The sequence below is a fragment of the Trichogramma pretiosum genome, unplaced genomic scaffold, assembly GCF_000599845.2.
Source record: "Trichogramma pretiosum strain Unisexual culture from Peru unplaced genomic scaffold, Tpre_2.0 scaffold35, whole genome shotgun sequence".
Taxonomy (NCBI): domain Eukaryota; kingdom Metazoa; phylum Arthropoda; class Insecta; order Hymenoptera; family Trichogrammatidae; genus Trichogramma; species Trichogramma pretiosum.
In genome coordinates this window covers 1,192,345-1,207,734 of record NW_019640943.1, presented here as the reverse complement: position 1 = coordinate 1,207,734, position 15,390 = coordinate 1,192,345, and the positions used below count along the sequence as shown (strand labels likewise).

Sequence of the window (15,390 nt, the reverse complement as noted above, 5' to 3'; positions counted from 1 at the left end):
GCACAAAACACGTATTTTGCCTGTAAACAGCACTCGAAGGCTTCAAAAATAACTGCCTGTAGCTGCCTGTTGTTTTGCGCCCAAAAGCACTACGGACTGACAGTACACAGCAAAGATTCGAATTGCACTTGCTTGCGCGTTCACCTTTCAAGTATATATACGGAAATTCGATTCCTCTTATGCAAAAAAAAACCAAACAAACAAAAGAATACGTTATAGTTTTGTCGTACCTACAATATAAACATTAAATTTCATTTCTGCGGAGGAATGTACATGCACGCAGTATAATAATAAACTTTACCTGGTTTTAATCCCTCTTCCTCTTCTCTTTCTCTTGTGAGAGTTTCCGACAGGATATGTATAAAATCGGCGCACACAAATTGCACTGCTATACAATGTACATATATACGAGGGTTACATATTTTTATGTATGCAGCACGTGCCATATGTTGTTTGTCAAGACTACGTTCAACATATATCCCTTATGTTCTATCCATTTTTTTTTTCAAAGAAAAAAAATATAACAGAGATCATCGTGATCATTTTTTTGTTATTCTTTGATGAAAAAACGAGAAATCAATCAGCTAGTTCCTCGCGTATTATGTAAATTCAGCTGTTTTTACTTTAAGGAGACACACCTGTGTTTATGCCTATAAATGCAAAAACATGACAATTAAGGATTAACATTAACATTTTTCGTTTCTTATGTTAAAATATGTTTTTACAGGTCCTTTTACAACAAAAAATTTGTCTGTAGTTCCTTTTATTATTAAAATTCAATCAGGATTCATATATATTGACTTGTAATTTTTAAGTTCTTGAACGCATGATTTTGAATGCAATATTTAATCAATTGTATTCCTTTGGATCTCAAAAGTTTTGTAATTAAATTATTTTCCACTTAAGTATAGCAGAATTTGAAGAGAAGGCTTGGACGTTGTTTTCATAAAAAAGCATAAAAAAATGACAAACATAGCTATTTTAATAATTATTGCTGTTGCTTATTGCTATATTTGGAGATTAGTAGATTTAAAAAATGACTAAATAAAAAATCTGCTACACTTAAGTGGAAAATAATTTAATTACAAAACTTTTGAGATCCAAAGGAATACAATTGATTAAATGTTGCATTCAACATCATGCGTTCAAGAACCTAAAAATTACAAGTCAATATATATGAATCCTGATTGAATTTTAATATTAAAATGAACTACAGACAAATTTTTTGTTGTCAAAGGACCTGTAAAAACATATTTTAACATAAGAAACAAAAAATGTTAATGTTAATCCTTCATTTTCATGTTTTTGCATTTATAGGCATAAACACAGGTCTGATCCTCTTGAACAAGTTTTATAGCATGAGTGATGCACATGAAACAATATAAATATAAATGATTAAAAATATAATATCTTTTTTTTTCATTTTATTAAAAGCAGCAGCTGCGGTATATAATTTCATTGTGCATCGATATGCAAAATAAGTAAGTCTTATTTTTCGATATACCCAAACTTTTCAAAGAGGTCCCGCCTTGGCTCATGAGATAGCTTCCAGCTGCGGCCGCCACAGGGTCTATGCGCGCGCGTGTTGCAACTTGCAACGCGTTTTTTGAGTCCCAAAGCGAGGCGCGCGCATCTGGTCGTAACCGCCTTCTGCTAGCGAGCACATGTTTTTTAAAGGCCTCGTTGCGACAACGTGCTACGGGCATTACGACTTCGTACAGCGAGCCGACAGCACAGAAGCAACACTCGTGTAGCTCCTGTAAAATCATTTAAAAGTTCTAAATTCAGTGAAATTGTTTCAAGTTCAAAGGCCGAAATATGGTAAGAAGGTTGAAAATGTCGATCGGACACTTCGCGTTCTTCGTGGCGGCTCAACGCAAACTCATCAAGTGGGAAATCGAAGAGCACCGGGTGAAATTTTTCCATCACGTAGACTGGGCCATCGAACGGTGCGTAGACCCGGCCGGCTTCAACCTCCGCTCCATCTTCAGCCGCGAGGAGATAAATTACGCGATGGACAAGGCCGCTCTCAGCCGGCGCAACGACTTCTACTACGAAATGGGACGCAGGTTCGTGAAATTCGCCAACTTGTGCAACTACAGGGACCAGCCCGACTGCCACTGGGAGTTCGACGACAGCCAAGCCAACGAGGAGCCACATCTCGTGGCGACGGGTACCACGGCCCTGCATCACGCATCGAGAAATCCCGAATGCGACAAACGTCTGGTAAGGAGCCTGTTTCGCATCTACAGTCGTCGGGACGTGCACTACGTCGACCTGTTTGGCAACACGCATTTTCACGTTGCGTGTCAGTTCGGCCTGAACGACGTCGTGAAGGTGTACCTGGAGTTCGGACGCGATCCCGACGAGGTGGTGAAACTCACGGGCGAGCTGCCGCTCAGCCTGGCCTGGTGGTACGACAGATCCAAGGCGGTCCGCACGCTGCAGGCGAACGGCGCAGATTTGAATTTGGCCGCGCAGCGCACCAAGGAACGAGCGAAGACCCAGCGGGAGGCTGGCCCGTCGCACCCGCACCAGGAGCTGACGCCGGAAGAAGAGTACAAGCTGGACTTTTAAAGATGTAAATAATTGTTTAAAATTAATGTTAAGAACGACGATGTAAATGTTGAATAGATAAATAAATAAAAAATTGTAATTCGTTAATTTTCTCGTATTTAAATTTATTTTCTCCATGCATGTATGCCCCACGTGCTGCTGCTCTTTAATTCTAAAATTAAGAGAAAGCCGACATCATCAGAGAAAAGAATAACTTTCTCTTTCTCCGCCCGATTAATTCGACACTCCCGAATCCTCGTGGCTCTCCATATATCATATATTCATAACCTATATATCTATTTTCTAGTCGCACGCACATGTATATAGGATCAACTTAATCAAAAAAGTTCCAGCTGATCTCGAGCGAGTTGTTGTATATACTAGGATCATCTTAATCAAAAAAGCGCTCCAGCTGATTTCGAGCGAGTTGTTGTATATACTGTGCGCAGGCAGCAGCACTGTACAGTGTGCAGAATCTATGACTATATCTCACAATTCGCGCAGCGCAGACGGCACAGCAAATGTAAACCGCGGAGAGCAGAGTTTACACGTTTCGCGATTTGTGTACGATACGCATACCTATCTCGCACGCACACTTACGCGTATATACGTAAACGCGTACATGCGTATGTTGTGAAATAATCAGCTGGAGACTGGAGTCTGCACTTTTTTGTCTGTTTATTATCTAGCGATTAACCCTCGGACTTCGGAGCCCTTGCGGGTGCTACATTGGTGCGTGTGCAATTCTGTCCCCAGAGAGATATGGCCGACGTTGCGATTGACGTTAGCGGAGAGATCGAGGACTCTTACAAAGCCAACGAGTCCGCTGGCGGTTTTACACACAATGGGTAAGGCGTTCGAGACACTTTTGTTTATATATTTAAGAGAGCTGCGTGTATACGTCACAATCGTCGAGGTTCTTTATCGCTTTATCATTTGTTTATAACGTCGCGATACCGCAGCACGAACATATTGTTGGTAGCGCATCGTATAATGCAATATATGATTTACTGTGTTCAGATCCGAGATACCGAGGTTTCCACCCTTGCCGCTGGACCACGCGGGATACGTCAAAGCTCAGGAATGGTTCCAGCACAAGAGGGCACAGATCAGACCCTGGACTCTGTTCGTCAACACTAACAACGTCCGGCTGCCACCCAGCATACCACGTCTGTCCAAGAGAGTGATGAAGAACATCGAGTACTTCCAGAGCAATTATTTCTTCATCTTCATCGGTCTCTTTGTCTATTGCCTGTGAGTGTGAAAGCATACGCAGTGAAAGCGTTGGGTGGATTACAATTATATATGTATTAAGTTTATACATTGTTAATTTTTTTGATTGCAGTATTACTTCTCCACTGTTGTTGTTGGCACTTACTTTATTATTAGGAAGTTGTTACAAAGTATCACAAATACACGCCAGAAAGGAATTGATTTTATTGAACATTAGATTGACGCTTGCGCAAGTCTACGCCGGTATAGGAATCGCATCTCTACCAATATTCTACTTAGTTGGAGCTCCTGCTGCGCTGTTCTGGGTCTTAGGTATGTACACATTATGTCTAGACTTATTAATTTATTAACTATTGGATACACTAATACTGGATATTTATTGTTTTAGGAGTGTCATGTTTTTTGATAACTCTGCACGCAGCCTTCTACAACATTGACTCGGTGCTCTGTCCAGGTGAAGACGAGCTCAATTTGGTAATGCACGAGCAAGTATAGCAAAGGACTTCGAATATTGTTCTTCCAAAATAATGACTGACAAGTATAAACTAATTGGTTAAATATTATCAATTGTACAAAGTATATAATACCATTTTTTTTATGCAAATGATATTGCTCTTTCTGTATTTTTTTCAACAGTATGTTATTCAATATTCATTATTATTGAGAAAATATTTTTTCAACGAGAAAAGAAAAATACCGAAAGAATTTATATAAAACTAAACGAATCTTGTACATATATAAATGTAGATCTTATTAAAATATAAGTCAATGAACTATTTCTAAATTATAAACAATTGAATTTATATAAAGCCAGTCACAAAGTGCTAGCCACTTTATATACATTGTAATTGTATTGTAATTGTAAAACTTTATACTGTTTCTTCAAAGGAAGAAAACAAAAAAATTGTTTAAAAAATATACATATATTCATTCCATACTATCAATTTAGTTTTCTCATTATTCGAATTCCGTGTGCAATGTGCAACAACAAACTGATTCTGCGCGACGAATCGTTAACCTCTTTACCTTCTATCTTGTCTCGTCGTCGTCGGACGCGTCTACTTTCCTTTCTGCTATAATTTTAATTTAACCGCACACGCCACACAGTGTTGACATAAGTAATGTATTATAATGCGTGCGTTGCATCAGGGGTTATCATCGTGCAGGCGATCATCACCTTGGCATTACAGCCGATCAGCGACAAGCGAGTAAGAAAGTATAAGCTAATTTCATCGATAAGTCAATCGGGGCCAATGTACAGAAATATGTCAGCAATCTCAAGTACAACGCGAAAAAACGAGAGGAATAATTCGCGGCCGCAACTAATTACACAAGAGGCCGAAACATACGTAATCGAGGAGCTTCGCGACGTTATATACAGTAGCATGGTTATCATGTATTATACGTAGTATAGTGGAATGAGAAAGAGCCGAGAGAAGAAGGCACACGGACGCTTTTTCGAAAAATTATTTTTGGATTATACTAATTTTGGAGCGAACGACAGTAGCTCCGGTCATCGTCGTCGTTTTCGCGGACGCACAATAGGCCGTACGGCACGGCTTTTTCATTAATATATTGGAATCCAAGGGTGCGAGTGCTGCGCGCGGCTCGTTTACATGGTTGTGACTCGTGTGTGCTTTTATTACTTAAAGCGAGCTTTCGAATCTCGCGTGTACGGTGGTGATCGTGCAGCAATGTGTGTGTTTGCGTTTGTGTGGTAGACAGTAGTGTTGCTGTGACTTATCTAAGAACGGAAGATATCTTCTTTTTTTGTTGTCGTTGCCATTCGTCATTTATCTCGCGCGTTACTGCAGACAGCTCTACTGCGCGAGATATAACAAATTGGCATATGTTCGGATGGCAATTGCGATCCGCGGATGTTGCAGTAGCTCGCAGTACTGATGATGGGAAACAGTAGCCGAGCTCCCCAGCTGTATTTATAGAGTACACAGAGGCACTTGTTGCACGTATCGCGTTCACGCGCGCAAGCGCTTATCAGCGAGTGTAATCGCCGAAAAATGGTCACACGCGATTCATAAACGCCACACTTCATCCCCTTCGAAGTGCCGCGGGATATCACGAGAGGATGAGCAATAATAACAATAATAATAACAACACGGCGGAGGTGGACCGTTCGTTCGACACCGTCTGCTCGAGCAACGTGCCCAGTGTTTACTTCTCGACGGACGGCGGCGGCGGCGCGGGCAGCTGCCGCAACTCCGTGAACGAGTCGCACTACGACAACGCCGAGGACGTCTCGTTCGTGATAGACGAGCTGGCGACGATCGACAAGAAGATTCGGGATGGCGCGACGGAAAACGTCATGACGGGCTCCTGCGAGAGTCTGGGCAAACGCATCAACAATGGCTTATCGGTATAATACATTAAACGAAATTTTTATCGTGATTCATCGTGTTACGTATGAAAAGTTTTGCTGGATTTTCTCGAAACAAAAACATTGACGTAGTTTTTCTTTTAAATGTTCAATAGCAGTCGAATTATTAAAAATTTTCATTTTTACTTTAGCTTTTAAAGATGTAAAATCAAAAAAACTGACTTTATAAAACAATTTTTTTTTAATTAATCTTGAGACATCACTCCATGTCGCGTGGTAATCATTTTACAAGATTTCAAACGAGAAACTAATGTTACTACTCATATTTTAAAGAAAACTATCAACGGTGCGTTTCTTTTTGAATAAATGCCCTAATCAAAATTGAAAAGAAATGTTTTTTGTATTTTTCATAATTACAATTTTAAAAAATCATTTAAATGTCTTAAATGTCAAAATCATTTAAATGCTTTAAATGTCTTCGTTTTGTTAATCTCGTACGTAGAAATTAGTATGTACATACACAGTAAAGTTCTCGAAAAGTGTGATTGGGTACAAAAAACATTAAATTTAAACAATCACCTAGCCACTTTGCCCACCTGGCACAAAAAACATTTCCTCAATCATCGGTACATTATACATACTATTTAAAGAGAATTCTACAAAAAAAATTCCGGCCTTCGTCTCAATCATCGCGTCGTTGATTAAAAACTGTCTAAACTAAAAAAAATGCATTGCGATGCTTGTTTCAAGTATTCGAACTACGAAGCCACCTCGAGCCTGTACTTCCGCGACGGCGTCAGACCGATCGACTTTGTCGTCGTCTGGGACTGCTACAAGCAGGAGTCGGCCACCCCCAGAGCCGCCGAAATGAGAAAGGTATATACAAAAATTATCATCGATTCCCAGATACTTACATTAATCGCTCTCGTCATCCGACTTTCTCAGATCTTCGAAGCCAATCTCGCGGCCGAGGGCCTCGAACTCGAGTACGACGACGACGACGACCAGGATGTGGATAACAATCAGCATCATCATCAACGACGACGACAGAACGGCCTGCGCTTCTTCAAGATCACGGCGCCGCGCGAGGTGCTGCGCCGCTACTCGGAGATCCTCAAGCTGCGCATGCCGATGCGCGACGTCCCGGGTGGTCGGGGCGGCGGCCGTCTACCCACCAACAACAAGGGCCAACTGCTGCTGCGCGACGTCAATCGTCGTGTGCGTCGCCGCTGCCTGGGCCGCTTCGAGGTCAACCCGGTGATATTTCCACCGCTGGAGCATCGCTTCACCGCGGTCTACAGCCGCGACAAGGAGTACCTGTTCGACACCGAGGCCGGGGACTTTTTCACGCCGGCCATCAGGTCGCGCATCGTCCAGTTCATACTGGACAGGACGAGATTCGTGGGGCCGGGCAGCGGCGACGATTTCGCCTTCGGCATAGAGAGATTGATCAAGGTCGAGAAGGCCTACGCCGCGGCGTATCCGTTGCACGACGTGAGTGTGCGCTTTTGAAAATCCTTCCTTTTTTTTTGGCAGACAGCTGCTGCGTCGGAGAAGAAAACGTTAAGAAGGCGATAGGATAGTATACAATTTAAAATACGGCATTTAAAGTCCATATAGCAGCGACAGCAGGCGGACAACACCGTGCGCACACCTGCTGTCACTCATTTCCTCCCTCTTCTCTTTCTCTCTCTCTCTCTCTCTCCAAGCTTATGTTGACTCTCGCGCGCGCACATGGCCCTCTCCTCCGCACGTGCAGCACAGCACATATAATAATAAAAAGGAGAGACGAGACGCGTATACGCATCTTCTATTATTGATACAAGACGATCTCTGAAACGGGGGGAAAATGCGTTAGATCCGCAGCAGGCCAGCTCCGAACCGTATACAATATACAATTTTTCATTGTTTGCGCGCACACTTGCGCGCGACTCGTCGTCGTCCTTTAAAGTTTAAATGCCGTTTTTGGGAGCGTGAGAAAATTTTCTCACCGCTATATAAACATGTAATACAATGTGTGCATAAGATGATCGATATAATCCGCGTGGCAGGAGTAGATCGTGATCATGTTTGAAGGGAGAGAAAAAAAGGAATGACAAACGTGCTATTTTGATCGGGCAATTGTCAAATTCAATGATTTATTTTATTTATTCACGAGAGACGCATAATTTTTTTACAAAGTATAATCGGTTATTGTTGTATGTTATTATGAAAATTTCGCTTGGCGATTGCGTTTAACGACGAAGACTGAACGTTGCACAATTTGAACTTTTAACACAATACATGGACAAAATATTTTGAACTTTGATTTGATTTATATCAAGCTACTCGAATAATAGTTAATGACACAACACATGTTAATCGTTACACTTGTAATTCGTAGAAATAAATTTTTTCTTCTAATTTTTTTTTAGGGCACATTAAAAACTCAAGATTCGATGAGATATTTACTATATACAGAATGGGCGAGCATTAAAAAATGCTTCCATTATCAGCCGCTGGATTACATAAAAGAGTACTTTGGAGTAAAGATTGGCCTTTACTTTGCTTGGTTGGGCTTCTACACTCACATGCTACTATCTGCCAGCGTCGTAGGCCTCATGTGCTTTGCTTATAGTCTGATTACTTTGTTCTCGGACGAAATCAGTAATGATGTATGCACTTCCAACATTACGATGTGTGCACTTTGCGATCACTTTTGCAGCACTTGGAACTTGAAAGACACTTGCTTTCACTCCAGAGTCACTTATTTGTTTGATAATCCTGCCACAGTGTTCTTCGCTGTTTTCATGTCCCTTTGGGGTAAGTACTTGCTTTGATTAATTCTATGAACACTTGAATATGTTTGAACATAACTTTGTTAAGTTCACATTGCTTATTCGATGAATAACTTTGCTTAACTCATTGCATGTTAATAAAATTCTTGTAAAGCACAGCCTTGCATGATGTAAATTTTTAAAATCTAGCTATAACTATCTTATTGTTCATAATAAGACTACAAATTAACAGTCTTTTAAGAAATGTAACTAACAAGTAGTTCAGCTTATTCTATATAGTCAAGTTTCTATGAAACTATAATTAAAGATTTGAGACATGTCAAGTCCAATTGTACAAGCGATTCTCACATGTCAAACTGTCAAAGTTTTGTATATTTTCTGGATTCGGGTTACAAAAGTGTTCCAAAAGTCTTTTGTTAAATCCACAGTCATTTAAATTTTCTAACCCAAAGACCATTGAAGGTAATTTTTCATCTGTTTCTTCTTGCACTTGTTTATCTGGTTTTAAACCATGTTTTGCTAAACTAAAAGCAACTGTATTCAATTCCTGTTTATAAGTAATTGAAAATTTCTCCATTTGATCTGTTGCCATGAGTGAACACAATGATGGTAGCACAAAAGGTAAAATTGGTCCAGACAATTCTAGAGAATGATATTTGTCCAAGCCATTAGTGACAGTACTCTCTCTGACTGTAAGAGGTCTTAATGTGGCACTGTTAAAAGCTACTGGCGATAACAACGTTGGAGGTATTCCAGCAAAAGGTCCAGAACAAGTGATGATTGTTTTACAATTTATTAGAAAATTAAATAAACCTGTTGCTTCGACTCCAGTAGCAAAAATTAATGACTCGTGCTTACTATCTATGTCTGCTTCACTTCTATTTGCAACTTTGCTTTGTGAAAAATTAATTTTTCTTCTCTCTGCTTCATCAAATCCAATACTTTTCATCCATTCGTCATTTCCTTCAATGTCCAGTTGTTCAAGATTATCATCATCATCATCATCGTCATCCACAAGGATACTGAGAGGAGTTTTTTTAGTTTTGGTTTTTAGCGGCATAGTAAATTCAATTTCTTGACTTTCCATTGACTCTCTTAAGCCTCTAGTGGTAGGTGTCATAAGAGCTTGAACTTCAGAAATACCGCAGATCCCAGCGGCTCTGAACAATGCTGTGAAACTCGAGCCACACACATAAAAAAAAGGACACTGCCTGACTCGCAGCAAATGAAACAATGATCTGAAACTGTCGCGCCAGTCCTTGTACAGAGCTTCCCTCACGTCCTGAGTCGGTGCTGAACCAGAAACACTCACTAAATTTTTGCTTCTTGGATACAGCATCCTCCCAGAAATATAGGGATGTTGCCAAACTAAACAGCACTGGTGAAATCTGGCATTGGGACTAGTATCGATAGTGGTTTCTTGCTCTCCAATGTTTAGACACCTCACAAAGCCAGTGGTACCAGAGGCCTCTTCGCTGGCTTTCGGCTTGCCCTTCCAACCGAAAGGCGTGGGCGACATTAGCCTCATCCTGGTCTTCAGCGACCAGTTGACGGGAAACGTGGGCGAACCCTTGACCTCCTCTTGCACGGCTGCAGCCTGCACGGCCTCCGAGCTTTTGATAATGTCATAGACCTTATTGCAGTTCTCATTGGTATTGGTACTGGCCGGTCTCGCCGAGCTGTCGAGGTTCAGCAGGTCGAAGGTGCTGTCCCCGCAGGCGCTGTCCAGCAGGCTCGGCGGGGGCGGCTGAAGTGTGTCCTCCTTCGGTCGCTTGTTCGGGTCCTGCTTGAGCCATGGATTTTTGCGCTTCCTCGCGGTCGGGAAGCTCTGGTTGAGTATCGGCGAGCTGGTTGCAGCGGCCGACATGCCCGGCGACGATCCGTTGTTGATGCTGCGATTGGCCGAGCCGTCCTGAGAACTGTTGAAGCGAGCCGTGAGCGCGGCTTTGCGCCGCTTCAACTTGAACATCTTCATCACCTGGTCCGGGTTCGTCCACTGGCCCGGGCTCTCCTCCATGGTGGATTGTTTTTTTGCACGATATAAACTCGATGAAACTCAACGACGACGATAACGAAGAAACACTTTGTCACTATATTGTAACACACAGAGTAAACCGTATTATTGTCAGTCTGTTGTTTTTAGCGGCTGCGAGCGCGAGGTTAAAAACCGAACAGAGCGCGACTTGTTGTCATTTTCGCGGGTGGCTGGCTAGGCTGCTGCGCCATGGACGATGTTAAAAATTCTCGCGGTTAATTGCAGAAACAGGCTACGTCGCGCTCTAGCAGACGAAAGCGCGCGAGTTTTTGGCGTGTTTGAATTCTTTGCATTTATTTTAAAACTTTGCTTTTTTGTGTTTTGTTTCGCGCAGCCACTCTGTTCCTGGAGCTGTGGAAGAACTACTCGGCGGAGATAACGCATCGCTGGGACTTGACGTCGCTCGACGTGCACGAGGAGCACCCGCGGCCCAAGTATCTCGCCCGACTGGCCCACGTGAAGAAGAAGTCGGTCAACTTCGTGACGAACACCGTTGAGCCGAGGGTGCCGTTCTGGCGCGTCCGACTACCCGTGACGATACTCAGCTGCTCCGTCGTGCTGCTTCTCGTAAGTATCACAAGCTTAATCTTTAGTCGATTCTGCGTTATTTCCTTGATTTACAATATTTTAGTTAAAAATCATAATCTTTTCAGTAATACACAATACTCAAAACTGATTTACATGTGTTTATTTATGAAATATAATTTTTTTCAATTTTTTAAACTTACACCAAGCAAAATTAACAAAGAACTTTATTTTGAACTCATGCAGCGAATTTATTATTGTCTGCAAAAATCAAATGTTCAGGAAAATCAAATTTTATTTGAAACATATAATGTCAGTTAATATTATTGATTCAAATTTGAACAATGACAATGTAAGCAGAAGAATTTAGACTAAAAGCATGTACGATGACAGTATTGGAGTAACTTAATTTTCAATTACTCAGTATGCTAAGACTTATAAGAATACAATAAAAAACTAAGATAATTATTCAATAATTTTCACCAATTTCTTGTACCACTTACTTGATGCAATTGCTATTAATCATTTACATTGTACTAATAATTTCAAGCATTGTACTAAGTTATAAAAGTTTGTTGAAAACCAACTCTAAATCTAATTAAAAGAGGTATAAGATTTTACTAATATATTTTCTAATTAAAAAAAGAAAGTATCAATGATTTTATGACATTCTAAATATCAATATTATTAAAATAGTGTTACCTACTTTTAAAACATTATCAAACATTTAAATAATAACCATTAAAACAATCAAATTTTTTTTATATTAAAAGTGCAAAATTGTCTAAATTATAGCTTACTATGTAAACCATTATTATACTCATCTTTGATTGCTTTTCCACAATTAACATAAAATAATGCTGAAATTTTTTCCTCAGGCAGCTTCTTCATATGCAATTTCTTTCTGACACCTTCAAAATCATTTTTTTCAATCCATTGACCACTTGCAGTCCTGCAGTAGGCAACATAATGACCGATCTCTAAATTTTTCTGTGGTGGATCATATCTAATTACCCCACTTAGCGAATAATGATATCCCAACACGTTAATTTCTTGTGGGAGATGTTCCAAATTAGTTTTTAGACTTAAAGCATCTAATTTCAGATTTTTTGTTAATTTACTTTCTTTGTAGGCATCCTCTGTATTGATGTATAGATATGGTGCAGCACTAGAATATTCTATTGAAGCTAAACTGTTGCAATTAGGACAAGTTACCTCATTTCTTTGCAAGGAGTCGTTAATTTCAGTTTCTAGGGTCTTATACTTGTCTATCCAAACAATTGACTCACTCGGTAATGGTAGCACTATTTTCTTTGTAACAGTTTCTTTATTGCAACAAGTACAAAAAAGTTTTTCTTCTAAACTGTCATATGGTTTTATAAGTATAGAAAACAATTCACTAACTTTCATGAAGCACTACAAAGTGTTATCTTCAATTTTTATTATTGGAATCAATAGATGGAATCTAGAAGCATAAAAAGTTGGTGTGGCCCCTTGTAAAAAATAATGATTGACAACTTTTGCATAATGTGGAGGCTTTTCAAGAGTTTTTATCTTTTTCCTATCTTTTTTAGCTTTTTTAGCTTCTTCTTTAAGTTCTTCACTCTTGGCGTTTCCATCTATAAATGTTTGAAAATTCTGGAAGCAACAACTATTTGCAAGTACTTCAGTTATGGAATCGAATGGGCAAGTATTTGACCCTTGAAGTATGACCATTATTTTTTGACTATTGAGACTTCTTGGATTTGATTTGGTTCCATTCTTGGTGCAAGATTTCATATTATAATAGTGCTTTGAATTTTTTACCTGGTTTTTAAAATTACCCTGCCATATCTGTAAATCTGGCTGCAAATCAAATTGAATTTGATCAAATCCACTTAATTCTTTTTCAACATCATTATACCACTGTTACTCCAAATTCATTCACATCTGATGATGTTGTAAGATTTTTGTTTTCGAATAGTTCATCATAATTAAGACTGTGATCATTTATTGATGTATGTGAATAACTATAGTCATGATCCGATGCTACCGATTTATTATTATCAATTGTAGAATTAGCTTCTACGACTTCTTAATCACCTTGATTTTGGTTTCTCCAGTTGTCATTGTATGCAAGATGACTGTGATCCAATTTGGTTGATTTTGATGCTCTTTTGAAAGTTTGTTTACATTTCAAATTATCAACCATGCTATATGCTTTTTTAATATCTACGTCCATTTGTCTGCAATGTTTAACAATAAATTTATCACTTCTCAAAGGAGTACGATCCTCTAGCAGAGAATTTTTTATTTGACCAAACTACGTCTCAGATCTTGCTGAAGAGGCAACTTCTTTCTCATTACTAAAATAAGAACTCATCAAATTGGTAAAACAAGGAAACTCCTTGCACAGTTGAGCTAAATTATCTACAAAATCAGGTAAATGATAATCATTACTTTGCAAGCCAATACTGTCATTCTTATTTAAATTATTTTGGACATCTTCAATAAGAACTTTTATATAATTCCAAATTAAATTAGAATCATCTGTATCTATATTTTCTTCATTAGTTTGTTGATTTTGTTGATTGTTTTTTAAATTTTTGTCAACTATGTTTGCTGCTAATTCATCAATTTTTTCAGATGTATTAGAGTCAAACTTGAAAGTTTTTATGCGCTTTGAAATATAATCAGATGCTAGTTGACATTTTTGGTCAAAATATTCACAGCTAGCAAATGTAAATACATTAATCAAAAACTCTTCAAAATTTGACATATTGTTTATAACAGTCATAAATCTTGTACATTGAAGATATAATTTTTTTACTTTTTCTTTAGCTTTCTTGAAACAATCCTATCTACTAACAGCATATTGAAAGTGCTTTTCCCATGTCAGTGACAATTGATTTGGGACACTTTGCTCCAGATTTCTGCCACTCATTCAAAAAAAAAACAATTATATTTGTGTCATTCTTTTCAGATAATAGTTGACCAACTGGCACTATCGTTGTTTCAACATATGTTAGTAAGACTGTCAAAAATATATGAATAGCTTTAGAACCCTTTTGATTAATTGATGTCACTACTGAACCAGTTGCATCTAAGGAAAATTCATTTTCTAAATGTAGATTTATACTATTACTTATTGCTACCTGCTCATTCGACCAGTACATCACATAAAAGGACTCAAATCCCATATTTTTGATAAATTTAGACATGTCTGAACTTTGTTTCAATTTTTTTAAGGATTCATGCAGGTTGACATTTTCTTCTATGCCCAAGTCAGAGTTCTTAACTTTTTGAGATAATTTTTGCAGAGATCTGAGTTTGAACAAATTTGGTGGTTCAGAATCGCCATGTTTCATTGTTGCAGCTATTTTATCTCTCTGCCATTGCTTTGGTTTCTTGCACCTTAATTCATTTTTTATCATTTCTCTCTGAGGACCTTTCAATTTTCTTTTTCTTGAATGATACACATTTTTTGCATTTAATACTTCTACAAAGAAATTTACAGGTTCTTCTCCACTTGGTTATTCATAACAAGTAACATTAAGCTCTGAGTATTTTTAATTTTTTTGTAAGCCAACAACAGATCATTTCTGTTTTGTTTAAACATTATAAATAGGCTTATTGGCTTTATCAATTTATTTATTAACTTGAGATGTATATTCGGAATGCATTGATCATCTTGAAAGAAAAAGAAAATTTTATTTTAAGAACTTTTAAAATAATAAGCCACAGCATTTATAAGTATATGGCCGATTCTCTGTGAAATCGAATGGCCAAAAAAATTTTTTTTCTGCAAATATGAAAAACTTGCTGTTCCCGATGTCAGAAATGTCCCCAAATTTTATTAGAATTTTTGGGACCATCTATCACTCTTTTTCAGGGGCCCGAAGTTGGCCATTTTAGGGTTTTTTTGAAATTCATGAAAAATCACAAATATT

General features: G+C 38.8%; 3 protein-coding genes across 3 annotated transcripts in view; 2 read left to right on the top strand and 1 right to left on the bottom strand.

Annotated features, from left to right (window-relative positions):
- Positions 1–3,063: 3,063 nt before the first annotated feature.
- LOC106653473 (prenylated Rab acceptor protein 1) lies at positions 3,064–4,419 on the top strand. The gene is made up of 4 exons (XM_014372927.2): positions 3,064–3,404; positions 3,577–3,810; positions 3,902–4,101; positions 4,178–4,419. The coding sequence occupies exons 1-4, from the start codon at positions 3,319–3,321 to the stop codon at positions 4,282–4,284; spliced, it is 627 nt and encodes a 208-aa protein (XP_014228413.1). The 5' UTR covers positions 3,064–3,318; the 3' UTR covers positions 4,285–4,419.
- Positions 4,420–5,852: 1,433 nt separating this feature from the next.
- LOC106653515 (anoctamin-4) overlaps positions 5,853–15,390 on the top strand; it is a 23,967-nt gene continuing 14,429 nt past the window's right edge. The window contains exons 1-5 of the mRNA XM_014372984.2: positions 5,853–6,163; positions 6,875–7,000; positions 7,070–7,618; positions 8,539–8,926; positions 11,271–11,503. Of these exons, the coding sequence (XP_014228470.2) occupies positions 5,876–6,163; positions 6,875–7,000; positions 7,070–7,618; positions 8,539–8,926; positions 11,271–11,503 (1,584 nt within the window). The 5' untranslated portion in view covers positions 5,853–5,875. The remainder of the gene's footprint in view (positions 6,164–6,874; positions 7,001–7,069; positions 7,619–8,538; positions 8,927–11,270; positions 11,504–15,390) is intronic.
- Positions 8,952–11,116, bottom strand: LOC106653518 (protein downstream neighbor of son homolog). Its single transcript, XM_014372986.2, has one exon. The coding sequence runs from the start codon at positions 10,916–10,918 to the stop codon at positions 9,221–9,223; it is 1,698 nt and encodes a 565-aa protein (XP_014228472.1). The 5' UTR covers positions 10,919–11,116; the 3' UTR covers positions 8,952–9,220.